This window comes from Dermacentor variabilis, chromosome 3 (assembly GCF_050947875.1).
Source record: "Dermacentor variabilis isolate Ectoservices chromosome 3, ASM5094787v1, whole genome shotgun sequence".
In the NCBI taxonomy this organism is placed as follows: domain Eukaryota; kingdom Metazoa; phylum Arthropoda; class Arachnida; order Ixodida; family Ixodidae; genus Dermacentor; species Dermacentor variabilis.
The window spans coordinates 220,427,089-220,452,078 of NC_134570.1; the positions used below are offsets into that span (position 1 = coordinate 220,427,089).

The 24,990-nt window shown below is 45.5% G+C and overlaps 1 protein-coding gene across 1 annotated transcript in view; it reads right to left on the reverse strand.

The window, feature by feature from the left end:
- LOC142574426 (uncharacterized) overlaps positions 1-24,990 on the reverse strand; it is a 311,223-nt gene that overhangs the window by 75,533 nt on the left and 210,700 nt on the right. The window contains exons 5-6 of the mRNA XM_075683509.1: positions 16,293-16,397; positions 1,251-1,304 (exon numbers count right to left, since the gene is read on the reverse strand). Coding sequence (XP_075539624.1) covers positions 1,251-1,304; positions 16,293-16,397 — 159 coding nt within the window. The remainder of the gene's footprint in view (positions 1-1,250; positions 1,305-16,292; positions 16,398-24,990) is intronic.

Genomic DNA, 24,990 nt, shown 5'->3' on the forward strand with positions numbered 1-24,990 from the left:
CCGCTAACTCATTGATTGGCTTCTTGTGTACCAGTTTCTTCCGTTCCCTCCTCAAGTCTAGGCTAATTCGAGTTCTTACCATCCTATGGTCACTGCAGCGTACCTTGCCGAGCACGTCTACAAGTAGTCGCCTCTAATCCCAACAATAAACAACAATAGTGAAACATATAAATCAAGATGCACTGTGTCAAGTCAATGGACATGCTGGAATCGTTTGTGAACCGCACATGTACTCGCGAGCAGGAGGCGCCGCCGTATGCGCAAAGGTAAAATGTAAGTGCAACAATAATACACCCTCAATTTGCAGGAGGGTGACCGACTGTGGGGAAGCCCGTGCTGTACAGACGAAAGAGAAAATTGTGATGGCCGCTGTGTATATGTCGCCAGGCATGCCCAAATATAATATCGAGAAGTTTATGACCACGTACGTTGCATGATAACTCTACTCGTGTGATCACCGTTGGAGACTTCAATGAGGACATTTCAAAACCATACTACAAATGGTCCACACAGTTTGTACTAGAAAAGTGGTTTGAAGCGCCACACCAAACCAGGTCGCTAATGAACTCCACAAAGGTCGCGTATAGATGTAACTATGGCCAAGAATCTAAGGTTGTAACCAGGCCAATCAGTTTATACCATAGTAATCATAATAATGTCGTTACTTCCATTATCAAATGATAAAAATAAATAGATTTACCCTTGTTTAACCCTGTGTGATGTACCACAGCTTTTCTTATCATTCGCCTACAGAGTGGAATTTATTTATTTATTTATTCATTTCGTACTCCCAGCCTGTTTTATAGGCCCTAGGCAGGAGTGGGATATACCTAACGGGTTTAACAACCTAATAGCATGTGAAACACAAAAAGAAAAAAAGAAAAAAAGTGAGAAAAAAGAAAGAAAAGATGGAAACAAGCAATGCGTCATCTTGTTACAATGGAAAAAAGAAGAAACAACAATAAATAACAACATCGAAAAATTCTGCAATACACACTTATTTGCACCATGGCTTATGCACAAAAAAATAAGGGTGCCCTTAACATGACATGGCCTGTATGACATAGTCCTGAATGGGTGCTGCGCTGCAAGTGGCCTCTTTACTGTATATATATATATATATATATATATATATATATATATATATATATATATATATATATAATGGCATGCATACTTGTTAAAGAAATACATAACCCTTTCTGCAGTGTATGCCTGCGGCATAGCAGTAAGACGAAAAAAATACTTACTGAAACAAAGAATCCAATCCAGGATCCCATTGCGCTTCCTAGTGCGTGCGTTGACTAAACAAAGGAGAGGAGAGAGAGAAACGATTAAGTTCACCTGGAGACAGGGAAGCCAAGCGTAGTGGGGATTTTAGTGCTGTTTAAATGACATCACGTCTTTAATCCGACATAGGTGCAATTCAAAAGCTAAAAATAGAAACGCGAAAGACATACCGCTCTGGCATAGAATGAAATACGAAGCGGCCTTTGTCCTTGCGCGTTTGTGGCTCCTCTAGCAGAAGAGGAACCGTTAAGCGTTCGAGCATGTGCCTCGCTGAGGGTTGAAATGGTGGAGTTTTCAAGAGCCGAAACTACGAGGCACGCCATTCTTGACATCTCAGATAAAATGTTGACCACCTGCGGTTCTCAACGCGCCCCTTATGCTAGGTGCATGTATGTGTTTGCATTCAGACAGAATGCCGGGATTGAACTTGAGAGCCGCTGGCCGACGCTGGCGAGTAAAACCAGTGGCTGCATATTCTTCCTGGATGGCGAACGGATGGCGTAATTTACTTTATCCCAATGTCATTTGGGAATGTCTATATCGGCCAGTCGGCAAGGTGTGTTAATGACCGCCTGAGGTAGAATGCTCAGCAAGTAAATGTTTGGAGGACGCTTAAGCGTCGGCTTTAGGAGCGGAACGCGAAAGCATTTAGAGACTCCTTACTACTTTTCATGCTTCCCGGCAACTGCACCTTATGTAACCGTAACGCTTAGCGGGAAACGCTGGCGGTCAACGCTGTGCACGAAGGCCGAGCTTTCTCGTAGAAACGCCGCCTCTTGGCTCGGTCCATCTCCTATTATTGTTTCGCACTTCTAATGTTTCACTCTCAGAAGAGCTAACGGAAAGCATATGTGCTGTCGGTGTCTTTTATCTATTACATTCTTTGTGGGCTACCGTTCTCAATATTTCGAGGAATAAATTTGTAAAGAATGAAAGCCAAGGTATCAGCAACTTTGGTGGTAGAAGAGTGGTTGGGAGTTCGTGGTTCGAAATCTGGTCCGAAATTCTTTTCGACGCCCGGATATTGTGCGACACAGGGCCCTTAACGCTGTCGTGTTAAAATGGGTACGAGCACGCACATCTGGTCGTTGACGTTGCGGCATGTGGCTGTGAAACACGCCTTCGGGAGACCAAGATCCTAGGCAGCAGCAAAAGTCGCGCGTCTCGGTTGGCTTTGGAGGCATTCTTTATCAAAAAGAATGCCTCCATTTGTATTTGCGAAGGTCCGAGAAACTTTCATTCCTCAGAGTAAAATTTATGCAAGCCGCTCCGTGATACGCGCGATTCCTGTGACTGCGATGTCGCCGCGAAGCACATGCTCTACAAATTGTGCACGCTGCGGTGGCTGGCATCTTAATAAACAGTGGCACCCGTCCTTGTCTCATTTGCTCTTTTGTGCCCGTGTAATAATTTGTGCTAAACTGCCATAATTATTATGGAAGACCAGCTAGCCCAACGGTCAGTCTTCCTGCCGTACGCTTGGACGTGCCTCTGAAAAGCATGAAAAGTACCAATGAAAGACGAAACTGCATGCAACTGCGCATAAATTGAGGCCAATGTCGCATTAAGACAACTATTTAATAAGCCAAAGGAAAATGTGCGCAGGACTCTCGAAGGGAGCCAAAAAAAACATAAAGGAAAGCCCAATGCCAGCGTTATTTCAATCATTGAGGCAGGAGCCGGCAGCTTCGTGTCACAGTTCGCAACTCTAGAACATATGGCAGCTCTAGAACGTATGTAGTAATTATTATGGATTTTTGTGTATGTTTTAATATTCATATGGGCCTTATACACAACGATTCCAAGCAAACAAAAGCATATCCAACTACATGACACATAGTCGCACTAGTCACATTAGACAAACATTAACTGCGCCCTTGGATGACCACTGCTTCCAGAATAATCGGGACTCAATATACATAGAAGCATAATTCAATGCTGTTTCAGTCTACCTTTCTAGAAGGTCAGTTTTTTTTTTCTCCGGAGAACCTATCGTTATGTAAAAACGGCCACGGACAATTTCATGTTGTGTTCCGAGTTCGGAACCACACGGCCAGCAACAAATGCTTCGAGAGTGAGGAGGCACTCGGGACGAGGACGTAGGCAAAAAAAGAAAGCACGTGCAAGGACCACAGGCGTTCCTTACAGTTTCGCCTATTCCTATGCAGAACCTTTCCATGTTCTGCGCACTTCTGTTGTAACTTGTCACTAATTTGTCACTAAGAATTTGTCAGCTAACTTTAATTACACTCCATGGAAATGATGGCTTTTTCGTGTGAGTGATGTTGCATCAATTATGTGCCGTTAATTTTTATCGCAGTTCTATATTTGAAAGCGCATGTGCGCCATTTCTCATGAAAGAAAAATTTCAGTTACACCTCTTCACTAAAGTGCGAAAACGACAGATACCAAAATTATCGCTAGGTTTCGCTCTTTTTTAAGTTTCCCAATGTTTTTCTGAGGTTGTCATTCTGAAACAACTATTTTCATTCGTCAAAAACAAAAAAGCAATACTCAACACGGATTTGTTTATTCCCAATCTGTCAAAACTAATCTTCTGTCTTTTCTTCAAGGAGTTGGTCTCCTCTATGCTAACTATAAGCAAGTCTATACCGTTTATTTTAACTTTACTAAAGCTTCCGACTTTTTTTTCCATAGTTTACTTCTAGAAACGCTCCTACCTACGGCACCAGATCAAGCCACTTTGTAATGACTAATTATCACCTCTTATCGGGGATCAATTATGCTCGGACTGACGCGCACTTCTTCGTTCCAGACCGTTTCCTAACTGTTCCGAATCATTTTTTTCCTAATGCGTCTGACGGATGGGTTTTCCGTTGCACTTCTTTATGTTTTTATTAATGATATTGAATACGCGGTAACCCTCTCTGATGTTACTTGTACATTGACGACAAACTTTTGCGTGTCAGTGAAAATTGCAATGACTAAATTGCTGCAAGCCTGCGTTGACTCCATTATCTAATGATGAACAAGCAGTCCTTCTTATTACCTCACAGAAAACACTTGCTTCATTCACTAGAAACATGAATGACATGGGGTGCTATGCAGGATGCGCCGAGTTTGGCGAAACTCGGGATCTTCACGAACTCTGGCGACACCCCAAGATGAAAGCACAAATGGTACCGAGACACAGTTTATCTTTCGACAAGCCTCCAGTTTCATTGGTTTATCTAGATTCACTCTGGGTGGCTATCATTGCTTGGGCGTTGCCTTCTGGGCGGTCGACAAACTGAGGCTCACGTGATCATACCGTCGGTGCATGGCCGTGCCTTCTTTCACTTGCTTGTCGTTCCACCGAGTGCATTACACGCACAAGCGAGTTATAAAACAAATGCATTTAGTACAATATTATTAGTTACTTTAACGTTGTTTAAAAGCATTTTAACGCTTACAAGATGTACACTGAATGTGCATTCGACTAATTTGTAATTTAGTACGCTTCGCATTATACCACGAGGGAACGCTGTGGTGGCGTCATCACATACATTCATCGGGCGAGCATGGCGGCTAAGCATCGGAGAGGCCCAGTGTAAACAAACTCGTACAGTGCGCGACGTAGTGATCAGGCTCGACGATGACCACTATTTCTTGGATAGTTCTGTTCCTCCGTGAGCAATCTTTCCGTGCACCCCGAAAGAGTGCCAATAGCTTCGGCGATTTTACAGATCGCAACGCGCACCTACTGCTCACGGCACAATCCTGAACAAAACCCTTATCCGGTGCTGCTTCTGTCAGTGCGCTGAGTTCCTCCACTCTGCGTGACTGCGATCGTTACGAATATTGCATAGTGTGTGCAAAAGGAAGACAGCCGATATAGCTACGATGCGACAAGGAGGTGGTGCCGAAGATGGATTTCGCAACCAACACAGTGAAGGAGACATCGACAAGCTGCAGATAAGTATACTTCTACTGTTTCATATTTAGCAGAATAATAGTGCACGGATTAAGTCACTTTCGTAGTAACGAACTGAATGTCCCGCAGTTTAAAAAAGGCATTGAGAACCAACGAGTGTTCGTGCTTTCACATGTACGTGGGCCCGCGAGAATATGGAAAAGATAAAGGTAACTTCACTAACTTAGTGATATAACAGAAATTCATCAGTGACATTCAGCCCGTAGAATTTATGGAAGAGTATCTTTATAAAGGTGAAATATCAATAGCAGGTACTGATATAAAGCAGGAAACTTATACAAAAATTTCACGGATTGAACAGCACATGGGAGGCATTCCCGAATTGTGATCGCCACGTTACCAATATCCTTGAAAAATGTTTAAACACTGCATTCTACCGGTTATGCAATATGGGACATAAACCTGGAGGTTAACTAAGAAACTTGAGAAGTCGAGGACTGTGCAGAAAGCAAAGTAACAAAAATTGTTGGATATAGCATTAAGGCAGAAAGACAGTGGCGTAGTAAACCGTGGCAACTGATATGCCAGTTGAGATTAAGAAAAAAAAATGGAATCGGCGGGCAGGCCATGCACGTCTTCAATCACTTGTTGCCAATTTATAACAGGTGATTACATAAGCGTGACAGAATGAATGTCAAGGAGAGAGAACTGCAGCCGAGGATGGTAGAAAATTGCATAATGAGACAAAAATATGATGTTTGTAGGCATATGATGCAATCGGCTCGCATAAGACGGAATTGTAGGGAGCGGCATTGGTTTTGCAGTGAACAAAAATAGGTTTGTGGTGCTTACAGTAGAGACTCGTGAAAGTGCGAGGACACCTCAGCTGTTGGCACACTAATAAACATTACAATTGGCTCTGAAAAAAAACAACCCGTTATGAAAAATAAAGCAACGTTGTCCCGACAAATTGTGTTATTATGCATAGACTAAAGGCTTCCACAGTTAAGGGCATTTAGTACCAATAGTGCAATGAGCATTTTTCTTTGTAAATAATGGTTTATATGCGGTTGATTCATTCCAACAATCCACTTTTTTTGCAGCAAAACATTCTGCTGCTGGAGGCAGTCAACCGCCTGGTGGCAGTAGGCGAGCGCCAGGCACGTGCTCTTGAGAGTGTGGCAAGGTCCAGAGGGCTGCTCTGCAACAGTAGGATCAGCACCCTCACTGCTCTCCAGTCGAGCCCCCAGAACACACCTTATAATCGAGCTTTCAGTTTATTATTTTGTTTATTATTCAAGAGCATGAATAAAATTATTGCAGTAAACATTGTGCTGTGCATACTGGGACACTTGTAACATGCACTTGATGTCTCTTCAAAATGAGCAAAAACGTAAGACAACCTGTGCCACTCTTGGACCGTGTAAATGAAAAAGACACTAATGCAGCATATATGTCATTGTGCTGTTTGTTCTTTCTATGTGCAAGAATACAGTGGGTGTTGATTAGCCACAAGATGAACGGTGCGTGTATTTCACAATGGAAAGACAGGAAACGGCATGAGCTTAATAATGCTATCACCTATAGACTGTGCATATGAATGCAACACTCCCCGATTTAAACGTGCCATTACATGCATGTTCGATACCACATATTCTTTAACAATGTCATATATTTGCATGTACTAATTTTCACACAACTTAAGCCCATGCATAGCTCACTTATGATGTATCCATTTCATAGGCCAAATAATTGTACACTTTGTCCTTTTGTGTTGTATGAAAAGCGGCATCCTCTAGTCGGATACAATTTCACAAGACAGGAGGCCCAGATGACCAAAGCGCAGCAGCCGATTGCGTCCACGTCTAAATAGTCCCTCTCCAATGAGCAGGTATTAGTGCGTCCAGCGGCACGACATCAGTGTAGAGTGTGTGCCCATTGGTGCAGGCTTGTGTGCAGATTCTGCGGCCTCCTAAAGTTGTATCCGACTATAGAATCACGTAATGCCTTGCACTGGTTGCATAGACTTTATCAACTTGATAGCACACAATGATAAGGAACAGAAACCTATAAAGGCACCCAAGCAAAGCGGGCTGGCCACACTTCCATTATGAGGGGCTGTAAAAAGGTCTCGCCCAAATATTCCCATGACATCCTTGAAAAAGAGGTGGTGTTTGGCACTTCTTTAGAATCAAAAACAGATTACAGTGAATGTTGTGTACCACGTATAAACAAACTGAGCTTGGTTATCTGCACAGCATCTGAAGTTTGTGCTTCACATAGTAAACAAGCTGCTCTGTCCAGTACAATTGTCGAGTCCGGTGTGGCACTTATTATGTCATTAGTGTCAACATACAAATTTTCAAAGGCCATTCATTTCACCATTATTTTTGTATGACGGTTCCTTCAATCAGTGCTTGTATTACATGAGCAGGTGGATTTGAAAGCAAAGCTTTGTTTGCAAACATTCACACTTCTATAATTGTGTGGCAAGGCTCTGGCATGGTGTCGAATAGCTCACAATGCTCCTCAATCCTTCACCAAAGAAGCCCAATGCTCTATTTGAAGTTGGATCGCGCAACGATTCGACGGCACACAAAGAAGAGTAACACACACAGCAGAGCGTTCCGCGGTGTGTATTTCTCTTCTTTGTGTCCCGTCGAATTGTTGTGCAATTCAACTTCAAGCTTCTATACCGATACAACCGTTCAACCTCACCAATGCTCTAGGTATTAAGCCACAATGGCGCACATCTTTGAAATGCCCCAACACGAATTAGCTCTCCAACAAATCACCACAAGCGTAAAAGTTTGCTGCACAGGTGTATGCACATGCCATATTTTGTGCCACTAAACTCGCAGGAATCAAAGTGGCAAGCATTAACCAGTCTTACTGCTGCCATTACCATCATCATCATGACACCAATAAAAAGACAGTGCTGCGTTTCAGTAAAGGGAGTGCTGGAGGGAAAGGCGTGACAGCGAGGCTTACAATAAAAATAGCAGTTACAAGACGTGTTCAATGCCAAAATATGCTGCATATCACTCATCCTACTTTGGCATTGTGGCAAGCTTTTACATGTTTGAGCATGTCACAGTTTGTGTAATTATTGCTCTAAAGCTGTATAAAAGGTCTATTCGCTCTTCAATCTTTATTTTTATCATGGTGGGTTAAAGACCCACTTTTCATTGGCATCTGCACCACATTTCTCCCGATATGTAATTTTGCCTTGGTGGTTCACGACATGTTCACACACACCGAGTTCTGCAGAGCATTGGATCTGCATTGTTCTACTGCTGAAGAATTAGAGCCCCATTATGAGACGAAACTATACGATTTGTCCATACAGAATAACGCTGCCCCCCCCCGCAAAAGAATATACACTGAACCACTGGCACATGCACCAACAGTGAACACAGCAAACACTCTGAAGTATTTTCTTCATGCAAGCCAGCACACTAAGATTCTCAATGCATTTTCATTTCGCCATAAATGCACAGGCACAACAGGCTTGGCGCGACATCCCCATCTCGCACTGCAACGAATTGTGCAATGCCTTGCTGTTTCATAGTGCGGCCAATAGATGACGCATGACCTAAATTCAGCATTATGCATACTAAGTAACTTGCACTAAGTACTAAGTAATCTCATAAAAAACACTAAGTTCTTTGTGAGATTAGCATTCACAGGGTACTTCACACAATTTGTGATATCTATTTATCTATTTATATTTCATTAACCTCTTTCCCCAAAAAGTGAGCCACTTGGAAGGCACCCTGATATACAAGTAGAACAAACGGTAAAAAGTCAGCAACCAGCGAAAAAGTCTCTATCATAGGCTGCCGCATGTGTGATGACGGTAACACAAAATTTAAGTCGGCTACACAGAAGTGACAAATTTGGCAATATGGTGCGTCTAGACATTGCTTCAATGCTAATCACAGTAACGCTGACATTGAAGGCACCTTAATTCCTACGTACGTTCCGTCGACACACCCGACTACGTTCGTAATGTTTCCGCGAAGTAAGAAGCGTTCTTTTATAAATGCCCGCTCAGCCGCAGTCTTCGGGAAAGCCAGCCACCGCTTCCGCACTGCCGCATCAATAAGCACAGCAGACATCTCTGACACAGAGGCTCACAGTAGTTTGATGACGTCCAATGTAACACTGGGCGCCGACGCTTCCCTGAAAACTCCCAGTCCCGTAGAAACGGAGGGCGCAGAGGACTTGCTCTTCGACGGTGAGCGAATGAAGCCCGCCACGCTGTCTCCACAGACGAGAGTCTTCGCCTAGCTCGTCACACAGCCAGCGCAATGATGTCTTCGACAGGCGAAAATGACGCCTAAACTCCACGGCGGTCATGTACGTGAACGGGTCCAGACGGTCATATTGACGCTTGCTGCCGCTGGATGTAATAACACAGGCTGCTGCTGCCGCCGCCATGTTCCCGAGTTGAACTCGGAGGGGGTTTCGCGATGTACGAGTTTAGCACGAGTTCGCCTGTCAATCAAAGCCAGAGGTCACGCCCCGCGCGAGGCACGTAACTCCTGTGCGCGCACCCACCACGGTTGGGCCACGCCCAACTTATCTTTCGGCAACAGCGACGCGGTGCCGAGCTGAGAGGCATCAACAATATTCACCACCGACATAAAACACGCACAACGCACTGTCATCGGTGATGTACAGTACTGCGCACTACTATCAAAAACAAAGCGTTGACTGTCGCTGGCTCATGCATATATCTTCTCGGGCTGAGATGGCCCCACAGCACGGTTTCATTCCCTGCATTGTGGCGACGTAGCGCACAGTAAATAATTATCGGCACGTCACTGTGGCTGCTTGCAAGCGTCGATGCGCCGAGGGTGACGACGATGCTGAGGAGTGCGTATCGCAGCAGTCGTTTGAGATGGCTGCTCTGTCATCGGTGATGTATCGGAGCCACAACGTCGTAAACACGATCAGCGTCCGAGAATCGCTCGCTCTTCTAGACCCAGTGCAATGGCATTTCTTCATCACAAGCACTGAGCACTCAACAGTTCCAACAACTTCCTCAGTTCGAAGTCGCATAACCGCACACAAGAGCACTCACCTGCCAAAATGCGATTGCTGCGGTGTCGTTACGATATACTTCTGCGATCGCTGCTGGCTCCAGCATAAGTAATCCGCAAGCACCTTGGTGCGCACAAAACACTCAAATACTGCGTACATAGGCTCAGAGGCACTTTCACTGGGCAAGCGATGACAAGCGATGAATTGTGTCGCTGGGAAGCACGCACTTCTTCGCAGTGCATCGCCGAGGCTTCGCGCACAAGGATAAACTAGTACATTTTCACTGAACTGCGTCACTACGGGCGCTACGGATCGCCATTTTGCAGCGACAGCCGTTGCTCCCGTATTTATGACTAGTACATCGTTTTTAGTTGGTAAAACGGGAGACTTGAAGCGCCTGCAATGAACAGCCGTACTGCGGCGCTACGTTCCTATTCTCCTAATAGAGAAAGAATGGCGACCACTGACATTATTGAGAATAGCACTGTAGCGCCCCTAGGCGACTTCTCACCGTATAAACTGCCTCGTGCGTGCGACTTGCTTCAATGTATCTGCTTCTAAGCTTTCGCCTCACTCGCCACTCGCGGCAAGAAGTGCAAAATTTAATAATTTGCTCGATCTCCGTTTGTCATCACAAATTTCTAGCATTCAAAACGAAAAACAGACACTTAAAGAAATAAAAATGTTCGTTATTTTATTTGCTGTATTTTAACGTATTCGTTTGAGCGAAAGCGTAGGTGCAAGAATGCGCCGCATGTACCCTGTTCGCATTCGATGGAGGATAGAAAGATAGTTGCCGAAAGAAAAGGCACGCCCTTGACGCGCCCGGGAAAGGCGTGGCAAGCGGCTCACGGCAAGTGGGCAGACAGACAGCGGGACAGTCACGGTATTGCTAAGTTGCGATAATCCGTTGATAACAATACGCGGCGCTGGCGCGTTTCGTTGTGCAGCCGTCTGCGCTTGAAACGTGGAAGCAGCGTGCCGCGCAGGGTGCGCTCATGTTGTCATACGCGGCTTTTTGTCTACATATTTTTTTGCCTGCAGCCTTTACGCGTTTCACGCTATCTCCGTTCACTGACTGCCGTCGAGCAAACTCGGGTAAAACTCGGGTGAACGAGAAACTCGGCGCATCCTGCATAGCACCCATAGAGCCTGTTTATTATTTAAATAGTTCCCCATTGAGGAGACTGTTTGTCCGTGATATAGGTGTTTTGTTTGACTCGCTGTTAGCGCTCTATGCACACGTGTCAAGTGTGGCGAATACTTCGTTTAGGCTATTATGCGTTATCTAAAAAGAAGCCTTCTGCAATGTTAAATGCGTTCGGCTTTTCTATTTTTATCTGGGACGAGCAAGACTTGAGTATTGTTCAGTTGCATGAAACATAACTCTCAAGAATAAAAGAAGAGTTTAGGACGTTAAGAGCCGATTTGTTTGTCGACTATATGGTCGGTTCTTGAGCAGCAAATGTAATGATTACGAGCATACCTTCCAGAGGTTCAGCATTGTCCCTACCCTGACATACCGTGATCACGCATTCTTATTCAAAATTGTACGTAGTCTAGTTTAATTGAACACGTTAACTTTGGCTCATGTGTTTATGGTACTGCAGTCAAGCTTGGCCAATGCCAGTGTTTTTTTTTTTTTTTTGCACATTCGTGATCTACCTAACCTGAGCCCTAATATCACTTTTGTAACCAAGCACAATATAGATACATCTAGATGTTGACCTCTTCTTTGCGCGCGCATGTTGACCACCCGACTATTCGTTGCTTGGTTGAATTTTGATTACGTTCATATTCGTTCTATTCTATCTATGTGAAATATCTTTTGTTTCCTTTCCGATTCTGCAAAAGTGCACCAACACCGATGTCATGTGCTGTTCGTAGTCGCACACAGAAATAAAGAAATGAATAAATGAATGAATGAGGACTCTTCCGCGTCAACAGTTCTTATGCGTTCCGCGCTAAACGCTGCCGAACAAACATTTCAACGTAATTAGAGGCTTGACATGCTTGTAACAGATCGTGTGCTCGCATCTCATTACGCATGTACGTATATAATAAAGGGAAAATCAGACACTTGGGTTTCCTTTGTAGCAATTACTACGAACGGGTGGTTGTCTGATTTTCCCCGTATTAATTACTTCTCTCCACCTTGCGGTTTCCGCAGAACTACTACGTCAAACACTTGCCTTTGCTTCGTGTTGTCGACAAATTCGACTTCGCCCTGCCATCTGCTAGCCGCCTCGTTAGCTAAGATGGTAGAGCGGCTGCCCCGGAAAGGCGGTGGTCCCGGGTTGGAGTCCCGGACCAGGACGAATTTTTCTTCAACTATGAAGCTTTTCGTTCGAGGAACCCGTTTGGGTTTCCTTTGTAGCAATTGCTACGAACGGGTGGATGTCTGATTTTCCCTTTATTAATTACTTCTCTCCACCTTGCGGATTTCCGCAGAACTGCTATTGCAACTTCGTGTGATCCTCTTGTTGTGCAATGAATTTTTGTGAGCAGTTATATATATATTTTTAATATTTCTGTTTATTTGTGTCTATATCTTTGACTAAGCTTTTGGTACAGCGGGCTCTTTGTGGAAAGTACCATAGTATGATAGGCAATAAACGATATAGAGCTTTCCGTCTTGTAAAAGAAATGTTATCGGACGCAAATTTACAAGGCAACTAAACAATCCTTAAAGTAGTAGAAAGAAAACGTAAAGGAAGCGAAAAAGAACACGAGCAGAGGTTCAGGCCGCGATTCGGTAAGAAAGCTTGGTTCAGCTTTTTTTCTTAAGCTTCCATAACAACTTCTAGGTGCCCTGAATAGAGGGGCCCTATAACTTTACCGTTGTTTAGTAAACTTTCTCTGTCTCACGGTCAATTGAGAACCTTGTGGCTCAGAAAATTTTCAAGCACTGGTTATGTTACTGCCAGTCTTATAAAGTTCCACTGCTCTAGTGGAACTTGATTAGAAACGCTTTACAGAACAGACGATCTTGAGATACCGGCCTCAAGCATTTGCAACGTGCAAGGTAACAAAAGCGCTACTGTGATTCCAGAGATCAACAACCCTAGATGACTGCCTATCACACACCGAAAAATAGATGATAGATCGCATGTGCGTTTTCGTGCATAGCCTGAACTTTTCTTCTCTCCTCGTTTTCATCTTTCGCTTCCCTTTCCCTATAGCAGAATAGCCTGCCGGCCTTAAGCTAATAAACTCCCGGTATACCGCTTTTCTTCTTACTCGTGTTCGCATCTCGTACAGGGGCAAACTGAACAGCCGCCACATTGTGAATATACGCTTGCAACAAGCCCTGACATTGGGTATCGTGCAGACCTTAGGTTTCAGCAGAAAAAAAGATTGATAGTTTTTATTGAAATGACCAATTCCACTTCGAAACCGCTCCCTGGCGCTAAAAAAGAGAAAAGAGAAAAAAACGATGAGCAGGAAATGCCTGCTGCCCATATCAGCAGACCCTAATTAAATATTGAATAAGTTCAGTGGAAGGTTCACAATGGCGCCGAAAATCTAAAATCAAGTTAAACTTTCGTCAGAAAACAACCCGTCTTCGAAAAAAACTGCAATAAGAGATGAAGGAATGGCTCTTCACCAAGCTTTTATGGTCTCACAAAAATTCGTAAAGCAGGATTCCTTTACGGCGTATTGCGATTTCAAGCCTATCACCTTACGAGCCCTGTCAACCGCTCTTCACAAGATACTAAAAACAGAACCTTACGTTTTCCACTCAGAACACCTTGTGGATATGGCGTTTATAGCGAGTCAGGACAACGACTGCATGATGCCTTTTGGTGTGGTTTTTCTGTTCAGTAATGCGCCTGTGTCTCTCCCAGTTTCTGCGACCCACGGAATGTCTTAACATTTCCGCAGACTGAAAAACAAGAATTATCGCTTCATTATTCATCTCTGTTGAATATTGCAATTCTGCCTTTCGACTACTTCTCATTTTAGCAGTGAGTTCCACAGTTAGATTAGTGGAACTTCCATTGGTGCCGTGGTGTCTGACACTATCAGCGTACTCATCATGGATCGAAAAGCGGGAGCCAAATACTTGGAGCACCAAGTCAAATGTGTCTCTAAGCGACATGTGGGGGGAGGTTCTTTTTACGTGAGGAAGTATCACGAGATCGACAACATGGTCGCGTATCACCCTAAGGAGCCTGCAATGCAGTTTATGCCAGACTTGGAAAATTTCCATTCTCTCCCCTTCTTAGATGACCTCTCGAAAAGAGAGTGATCGAACCTGTCCATTTCTACATTCGCAAAAGGGACTCATACAGGACAATACATTTGTGTCATTTGGAATGACCCTACAAGCCACAAGTTGCAGCGGTTCGAAGCCTCGTCAAGAGAACCGGTAATCAGCTCTTCTCTGCACCTTTAACAGAAGGAACACCGTGACATTAAGAAGCACGGTGGTACAATGGCATTAATCCTCCGTTGGAATCACAGGAAGGCTGTCGACCCACCCCTACCCCGTACCTCGATACCACCTAGTGTTCTGGTGTGCTAAGCAGGATCAAGCTTCTTCCGCCGCCTGCACTCCTACCCGAAAAGCATAGGTCATTGTCTATAAAATTACTTGCACCGAATTCTCTGCGTTCTACATTGGCGAAAATAATGACTTTCTGGAAAGAATTTGTCAACAGAAGGATGATTTTCACGACCTCAAAAGAGAACATAGCGATGTGGCAGAACACAGTGGGCTTTTTGACCACCACATTAGTTCTCACAGCGCCGTCTTCTCGGAGAAGGAAAACAGTTACCAGTGGCGGTTTCTTTTAGAATCCTGACACATTAAAAAAACACCTCAAAACATCGATGGTTCTTCAGAACACTTGTCGTATTCTCTTGCCAAGGACGGCGGAACATCTTCACGCACCAGTTAAGCCCCCCCCCCCTATAACTTATTATAACTGCTGCTACACCTTAACGCTTTTTATCGCTGGCTATACTCAATAATGAAGTATAGCAAAAACATAGATGTTTCGCCACCTATGCGGGTGGCATCATCAGTACAGAAATTACAACAAACGACAGAACACATCCTATTAATGTGTGGTATGCCGTAAGAATCCGGCGGGGGTCCACGGTTAGAATTACAACCAGATCAATTGCGACGGATAAACCTTGATTCCACAAAATTTCTTGGGCCCTATAGGTATTCCCATGCTAACGTTACTACGTGTTCGAAATAGAACATGCGTCCTTTTGTCAAGCACACCAGTTCCGTTTTTGCACGTGTGGCATGCGTTCGTTTCGTAGCCAGTTTAGCCCGACAACAGCGATGGGGCCCATGAAATTTTGTGGAATATTGATTCAGCCGTCGCAATTGATTTGCATGCATTTCAAACCGAGGCCTCCTTCCGGGTGTCTAGGCACCCTCATACATAAACAGGATGTATTGCATTTGTTGTTACTTGCGCACTGAAGATGCCACCAGCAAAGGTGGCAAAACGTCTGTTTTCTTATACTTTATTGTTTAATAAAGCCAGAGATAAAAAAAAATATTCAAGTATGAGTTCCCCTGGCTATTGGAACATTCTTTTTTTATTGCTACGCCTACCGTCATCTCACATGAAGAAGGAGTCGGTCGCGCTTCGAAACATCGGATTTAGGAGACATTCGCTGAGAGTATAACCTAATTCTTTATTAAGTAATGAAATACCAGTCATGGTAAACTGCAACACGCCCCTGTTCTTCCAGCCGTTTGATCGAGAAGCGATTTTACATTTCATTGAAGAAATGCTTTCGCAATGGCGGGTATTTTGCAAGGCGTTTTGTAAGTAAGGGCCTCAGAAACTTATCTGGCTTTCCGGCTTTCTCTTTGTTTAACCACCCTGAAAGCAGATGTTGCCAAAATCGGGCTCATACATCGGTTTGCACGCTTAGGCCTCTGACGCTGCTCAGCAGACATGGACATCGCAGGAACGAGAGAGTTCACAAGAATTTCTTGGTCTGCTCACAAGTAAGCGATATGTCACAGTGTTTGGTGATCAACACGAGTTAGTGATCAAGGCAAAGTTGGCGAAGGGAAAGGCAGGATCAAACGCAGAAAAATTACCGAGGCAAAAACAGCAGCCAACACTTGCATGACGGCGATGACGAAGATGTACAGAATGTTGAAGAAGCACCACACAATCCATGGTAGTAGCCAACGGTAGTCGGCCTGCAATAGAAGAAGAACACGGTAGCTTTCTTCGCGCAATGTGAATACACGAAATTGCTAAGGAAAGGAAAACGTCCGGGTGCCGGTTCGCAGCGTGTCCTAGCAGCTGTTTCGCATGTTCACTAAACGCTTAGGATACAACTGATTCATGTTGGTTACATTAGAAACGCCTCAAAAGGAGCTTCCTTCACTTATTAGTTTCAAGGGACCTTGATAGCAGCAACGTAAGCTGAAAAGAAGTGGGCTCTTAAATAGTGCGCTTTGATGCGGTTTTCTGATGAAATATATTTTGCACTATCATTAGGCGCCAAAGCCACTGGAAGGGTCAGGCCTAACCTTTTGGAAGCCATTTATTTAGTTCTAAGTTCACTCCTTGAATAAAAAACAGAAAGGCAGGAAAGTAGCAAGGATTACAGCTTATACCTCGCAATGAAAGTACCGGTACAGAAACATCGTCTGGGTATTCGTCACCAAGGAACGCATCACGGGATATTTAGTTCCATTTCCGGACTTCATATTTACCCTCTTGGCGTACAGGTGCGCGGAATCGCAGAGCGCACGTACTTGTGATTTGTAGAGTTGCCTATTCCCTGAAGCAAGTAAAATATCTTATTTGTAGAAACGCGTAGTGAACTAAAGTATTATAGTAAAATGCCTTTTGTTGAATAACGTTCAGTCGATAGTCACCGGTCGTGTCGAGTGTTTCTCTGTATAGTCCTTAAGCAGTTTTCTTTCCCGCTGAAAATGTAACTGTAATTTATTTTCGTAATTTCATTTAAAACTGCATAGTCAGCTGCATACTGATCCGTTTTTTATTTTTTTTTTCACAAAAAGCAGGCTGTGTTCACGTCACGTACGGAATGAGGCTTAATTGTGGATTTGGCGCAGGCGACGCCGAATGTGATTCAGTTTCGGCATCCTACACCGTTAATCATAATCGTCATTACCCTTATGGTCACCGTTTATTTATGTCTACTGAAGGACAAAAGCTCCATTTTGTTCTCTTAACTACAATTTTGGCTACCGCCATTTGCTTCTAAGCCACACAGCTCTTTCACTGGCTCCTAAAGTTGCGCTTAAGATCCATCGATCGTAGCGAGGTCAATAATTTGTCGTCAAACTTCTTTGTTAAACTGCACGTCTCAAGTTAGTACCTATAGATACGGTCAGTGCACACCAACACCTGCAGTATCCGGCATCTAACGCAGCCATTAGTGGGACGTTCGATTGCGCTTTACCACAACTAATAAATGGACAGCGATCACAAGTATTATTGTCACCAAATTGTGATATTTTTTTACATTCCAAAGAGACCTTTTGAGACATGCCTACAAAGCCTGGTGATTTCTTCTACCCAAAGGAATGCTGAACATCAATATTACGAGCAGTGTTTCGAAAAAAGAGTGCACGAATAATGAAGGGAATGTGTCGCTTAGCAAAATGGAAGATAATCCTCGTAACTACGAGGTTGTAATGATGGATGCATAATGATTGCACGAGGTATTTGCAAGCGCTTTGAATAGTGATATTAGTATGCGAGTTGCTTTGTTACTTCACGCGCAATATATTGTAATAATGTTGTGAGTGGAGTGACAGAAATATCTTACTCGATATACGAGTACATGTGACCTGCAGACTCCATGAAAATGGCAAAATAATAAATCAACTTAGAGCATCCATGATGAACATTCAAATGAAGTTAAATGAACCGCGACAATTACCTGTGATATGGCTGGTAACAATAATACACTTTTTCTCGTCAAACGTGTTTTTTTCCAAGGGAGTTAAAAATGGCCAAATGGCTGAAATATACAGGGTGGTCAGGTAAACAACCTTTCACGCATTTGCCCATAACGTCCCAATCAGTAATACTTATTGACAGTAATGGCTTGACTGTAAAACTGGCATGAGTGTAGAAATGTGACGACTCTAATGCCTTGAATGTTAAAACTGTAATCCCACTGAAATGTTTATTCAAGGCGCTGAGGATACTCGGGTAGATAGATAAATATTTGAGGCGCTTCTTTATGGCAGGCTAACACACTGCGTATAATATCTAACAATCACAGAATTGAAAGAACCCGTATTACGTTGACTGTCGATGGTAATGCGTCTAGCGACAAACCAATACATAGTTATGTACCAAAATGAGTTATGTAGCTGGCGTGTACTTCAGCGTCACTCCTGGCTTTGTCTTCCCTATGGACACTCAGTGCCATCTAGCAGTTCCACCACGAAGCCTGCTTCCGAATGCGTTTCTCAAACCGGGCTCCTCGGTAACGATTCTCCCTGAACACCATGCCCCATCGGGTGGCGCTGGAGAGAGGTTCGCGCGTGGCCTTCGAGACGAGCAGCTTGGCACATCGGTGCCTCCGAATGCTGAAAATCGTTCCCTCGCTTGCCGCGCACAAAGTGCGACTGACGGGGTGGCCCATTTTGTCGAGATATTCACTGAAAAGCACCACACACCGCGTGAATTCCTGGGGCAGCTCGCTAAAGCATTGACGTGAGAGGTATTCATTAAAGGCGGCACATCACCAGTCCCCTTGTGCCGTAGCCTGCTAATGTGTGGGGTTGCTCTCATTGAGGATCCATTGTAACGTGAGTTTGACTCCTCTTAGCATCCTAGGAATTGAAGGGATCTCTTTTGTCATAGTAGAGTGGCACATTCCCACTGGCACATACCAAGTTACCCATGCTGCCGTCATAGACATTCATTGAAGGGTTGCAAACACCTACCAGTGACCCAATTTGACATGAAAGAGATTCATTGAAGACCACTACAGACCGAGTGGCCCATTCCCCATGCTCCAAGTCAATGTCAAATAGTTTTACAGCCAACCTGTTAGCCAACATGTCGTCGCCATTCTTCGTGTCCGCGTGCGAGAGCTTTTCTCACACAAAAATATGGGCCGATCTCGTAGACCGTACAAACAAGCAGGCAGCGCACAGCGTGCTGCTCCTCCAAAAGGCATCGCATGACGTCATGAGTTAACACCAACATTTGACGAAAACATTTGACGAAGAAACCGTCGCGTGGCGTCACGTTTGAACTGATCACTTAATCAGATTATTTCATCAGCCTATTGTCACGTGACGATACCGTCATCAATTAAAGTAATGTTCGAAGTGATGATGTCATCACGCGACCTTTGATGTGATCGCGCCATCACGCGGCGTTTCACGTGATTAGATAATCGCGGTGCATCATCATGGGCCGATCCCGAAGACAATGCAAGGAGATGGGAAGTGCACAGTGTGCTGCTTCTCCAGGAGCACCACCTCTGCCATGTGATCTGATGGCGACATCAGACGAAGTCATCAAGCGGTATATTCACAAGAGGATCAGTCGCACAGCGTGGGCAGCGTCCGTAGTCAACATTATGGAAAAGACTGTGCAAAAAATTATGCCTGGTTCTGCTATCGCCAACACCAAAGACCAATGGAGCTGGGGGAAGAGCAGCAAAGTAGTGGCAAACCGCAAAGTAAACTCTAACTTTTGCTGCGCTTCCCCCAGCTTCGCTGGTGTCTGGTGCTTTCGATAGCAGAGTCACGCATATTTTTTTCCACGGCAAGAAAGAGGACTGCCGAAGCGAGCACGCGGGTTTTTATCAAAGAAGAATGACGTCACACTAACTGTGTCCCACTCTCTCTCTCAGCTCTCTCTCTCCCAGCTCGGCGAAGCTGCGGGCATCGAGAGAAACCCAGCGAGGTTCTAACAGCTCCACTGTAAAAGTTACAATGACGTACTACTGCATCAGCCCGGGTTATGCGCAAACGTATGGACGCCGCGAACATGTACAGCAAGCACCGCGGCGTCGAAGGACTAGCGGAAAATGTGCTAACGCGGTCCCAGACGCTAGATTTCGCCTACAGCTTCGCTGTATATTCCTTGCACGGGATAGCATGTAGGCGCACATTTTTTTAGAGCACAGCTTTTAAGCGCCCTTTCCTTGGTCGAGCGTGGGAATCTCCGGCGTAACCGCGCGAACGCGATCGTGCGACTGCTCCCGTGTTAGTCGTTGTCGCCTTCCTCCACAGCTGACTGCGATGCCGTTCATCATGCAAGATTTCCCATGCTGCTCCCCGCTTTCCTGTCACTGATGTCACTGTCACTGAGGGGAGGCCTCAGCCTGAACAAAGACAGCACAGCTAATGGAGAAGCGATCATCGAGGCAACCGGACTTACAGCAGACCAAGCGAAGGAAGACATCGTCTGCATCAGCTTCACACAGAATATCGTGGTGGTTACACCGGACTCCGATCATGCTGAAAGGTATGTGAGAATCAAGTCCATTACGGTCATGGAGGCGGAGTATGAAGCGAGCGCTTATGAAACGACCCCCAATTCTACGTGCCAAGGGGTTATATAAGAGTGAACGTCAATGACAGTCAAAGCGTGATAACGATAAAGATTGTACATAAATACAACCCAACGGCGTTTGCTGCACAACGTGTTAAAGCTACGGGCTCGGTAATTGTGCTTTTCGACGAATTCAGGGTGCCCACCGTCATCAAGTATGGGTCAACCCTCGTGAGGCGATATCTGTACAGGTAGCAATTTGACATATGTTACGCATGTGGAATAATTGGGCACATATCAGACGCTTGTTCAACACCTGATGTTGTGCAGCGCAGGGGAAGTTGTATGTAAGACCCAGGGGAGGATCATATCTGCTCTCCCATATGCTAGTTCTGCGGTGAAGATCACCCCACAGATGACAAGGCTTGCAAGCAGCGGTAACAAGTACCATATGTAGTAAGAGTAAGAAGAAGCCAACGCTCCGAAGTGGAGACCGAGATGGAATCGGCTCAATCGACAAAGGAAGCCCCTCCCGACGCCGGCAGGCGCTCACGCTCAAGAAGCACATCAAGATCAAGACACCGTTCAACATCGAGGGGAAGAAACCGTTCGAGGTCTCGGGAGGCGCAGGTGTGCTTCGTGGAGCAGGAGCTGAAGAGAAACAAGAAGAAGGAACCACGAGCGACCTGGGCCGACAAAGTCAAAGGTACTGTGAAAGTCACAGGTAACGGGGCAATCGTCTCGCAGGAACAAAGCAATGATGCCAGATTAGAACAGCTAATCAGAGAGGTTGTACCACTAAAGAAAGCAAATGAAGAACTTAAGAAGCAGATGCAGGAAATCAACAAAGAGTTCAGGGCAGAAAGCGGCGGTGTGGCAATAGCTAAGCCGGTGAGTTGAAGCAACAGCCAGGAGGAAGAAGGCCCACCGGCGCACAAAAAGAGAGCTGTAGTCCCAGAGGTGGAATCAATGTGCTCGGTCCTGGAGGAGATTGGGAATGTCATTAGGGACCTAAAGGACACGGTAGACAGCGTTAAGCTTAAGGTGGATAAAACGTGGAAGTGTAAGTTAATAGCCGAGAAAGAGAGAGAGAGAGACGAAAGGGGAAAGGCAGGGAGGTTAACCAGAGAAAAAGATCCGGTTGGCTACCCTACACTGGGGAGAGAGGGGAGGGGGAGGTAAAGTGGTAACAAAGTAGATATTAAGGAAAGGAAGGAGCGTAGACACACAATCACAATCGGTCACTGCCACCGAATACTGTCATCGCACAGCACAGTGACACTTGCCGCACTATCAACATCTGTTCAGGCTACAGCCGCCTGTCCAATTCTGTCGCCCTCAAAAACCGCAACAGTGCCCTCGTCGCCCTCTGCTGCGATGGCTTGTGATGGCGGTATTTTAAATGAAGTTCCTCTGTGAGAGCTCTTTGGTCAAAGCGCGCTATCGCGGTTGCGAGTGATTGTCTCTATAAATTATATCGAGGACAGTCACAAAGAAGGTGTTGAAAAGTCTCCTCGTTACCACAGTCCTCACACGTGGCATCGTCGGCCCATCCAATTCGGTAAGCGAAAGACTTGGTGAAAGCCACCCCTAGCCATAGTCGACAAAGCAGGGTAGCTTCGCGACGGCAGAGTCCAGCTGGAATACAAAGGCGTAGAGGGTAGTCAAGATTGTGGAGTCGGTAGTCGTGAAAACTTCCAGCATTCCACAAGGAGAACGTGATGTCACGGCTGATCATTCGAAGTTTTCGAGCGGCATCTGTCCTTGATATCGGTATCGGCTCCTCTTCGTCCCCTTGAAGAGCCGACAGAGCAGCGTTGTCAGCGTGTTCGTTCCCTATGACTCCGCAGTGACTTGGAAGCCACTGAAATGTCACGTGGTGTCCTTGCTCAGTTAAGGTATGAATGAGTTCTCTAATCTCAAATACCAGTTGTTCATGTGGTCCGCGCCACAGGGCCGATAGCAAAGATTGCAGTGCAGCCTTCGAGTCACTGAATATTGACCATCTTCGAGGTTGCTCTTGGCTGACGAGACGAAGTGCAGCGCGAAGGGCTGCAAGTTCCGCGGCCATCGGTGTCGTTGGGTGACATGTCTTGAAACTGATGGTGGTGGCTTTCGCTGGGAAGACCACGGCTCCAGAGGAACACTGGAGAGTTGCCGATCCATCAGTATAAATATGTACGTGTTCGGCGTACCTCTCGTGCAAAAGGAGCAGAGTTAGTTGTTTAAGAGCAGGTGATGACAGCTCAGATTTTTTCCTGATTCCTCGTACGGTGAGGTGCACTGCGGGTCGAGCCAAACACCATGGAGGAATCGATGGCTTAGTTGCGGGGGTGAAACCTGACGGGAGGCAGGTGTAATACTCCGAAATCGTAGTACAAAATGCTGTCTGCGGCCTTTCTGACGGTAGTGTTGCCAGATGGTGGGAACTGGCACGGGCAACGTGCCTAATGTGCACTCTCAACACTTCTACCGCAAAAAAGGCTGAGAAAGCGAGACGTCCAAGGAGAGGATGAGGAATATATGCCTTCGGAAGTCGAAAGCACTACAACGCTCCAGGGAGCGGTAGGTAGTACAGTCAACAGAACAGTGACTGGGGGTAGCAAGTCAGGGGATAACGGCAATAAGAATGGATAGCAGAAGGAGACTTAGTGTGTCGCAGTGGAACTGCAGAGGATTTCCGCAAAAAAGAGCGTCATTAGCACAGATAATCAAGACTGTTGAAAATAGGCCGAAATTAATAATCCTGCAAGAAGCTCGAGTGGAGGAGATCGGGCTGTCTGGCTTTAACTCGGTCCGCAAACGCAAGGAACCGGGCAGAGGAATTGCCAGCTTAATTGACAAGAAAGTTCCCTACACGGAGCATGAGTTAATAATAGGGGAGAGTAAAAGTGAATACATATTGATGGAAATGGTCCTTGTTCTGCCTCAATATAAGTATATATATATATATATATATTGCAGTGGGGTTAATATGCATGTATATTCACACGTGTACTTATCTTTATCGAGCAACCACGTTTCGCCGCCTAACAAATGTAATCGCACAGCGTGGGACGCGCCTGCATGTATCCGAAGTTTCTGGAAAGTTATCGATGCTTCTATCCGTTGTCTGTTGTCGCCCAACCTTATGTTATCTGATTTCATCACCTGACGCGAATGGCGTAGAACTTTGTGGAAGGCACGCGGGTCCGAACGATTAGTCTGGAACATTCGACGACTGCTCTATAAAAGCCGACGCGCTTGACCCGCTGATCAGATTTCCGACGATCGCCGACCGTGTTCGACGCTATCGTCGTGCTATAAGTCTAGCCTGTTTTTGTGGGCACAGGTTCGCCAAATAAAAGCTAGTTTGTATTCCACCGTATTGCTGCTTTCTTCACCGTCACTACCACGTGACAATATATATTGCAGTGGGTAATATGCATGTGGCGCTGTGCGGACTGCTACCGCTGCAGTGCGAGACCCGAGCTCGGGCTGCTGATTCGAAGGGCTAGGACTCGTGATTACGAGCTACTTGCGATCCCTCGAACGAGCTGCAATAAACCCCATTTCATTTGGTGGAGCTGCTGGGTAACCTCGGAAACTGGAACTCCTAAACCGGAAGCTACCCACTGCTTCGACCATGCCTGACGAAACCACCTAGGAAGATGCACCACTGCCTCCGGCGGTCATCGTTTGTGGTCTGTTGCGCCAGCGTGATCCTGCCATCTTTAGCGGCACCGATGATCATGACGTGGAGGACTGGTTGTCATCTTACGAACGGGTGAGCCAGCATAACAAGTGGGACGACGTCACCAAGTTGCACAACGTGTTGTTTTACTTAACTGACGTCGCGAACCTCTGGTTCCGAAACCACGAACACGATTTCGCAACATGGAGCACATTCAAGACAAATTTCGCAGAAGTGTTCGGGCGCCCCGCTGTGCGCAAACTTCGCGCAGAACGACGCTTACGGGGGCGTGCGCAACATCACGGTGAAACTTTCACAAGTTGCATCGAAGATGTCATTGACCTGTGTAAGCGCGTGAATCCGTCAATGGCAGAACAGGACAAGATAAAACACATTATGAAAGGCATCGATGAGGACGCCTTTCAAACGTTGTTAGCGAAGGATCCGCGTACCGTGGCCGAAGTTATCAAGCTGTGCGAAAGTTTCGGCCAGTTACGGAAACAACGCATCTTAGCTCGGCGCCCGCCGCCTACGGAAGATTCGTTAGTAGCATTCGTTATTGGCGACAATCACGCAACTTTGCTGACACAAATAAAAGAATTTTTGCGCGAGGAGGT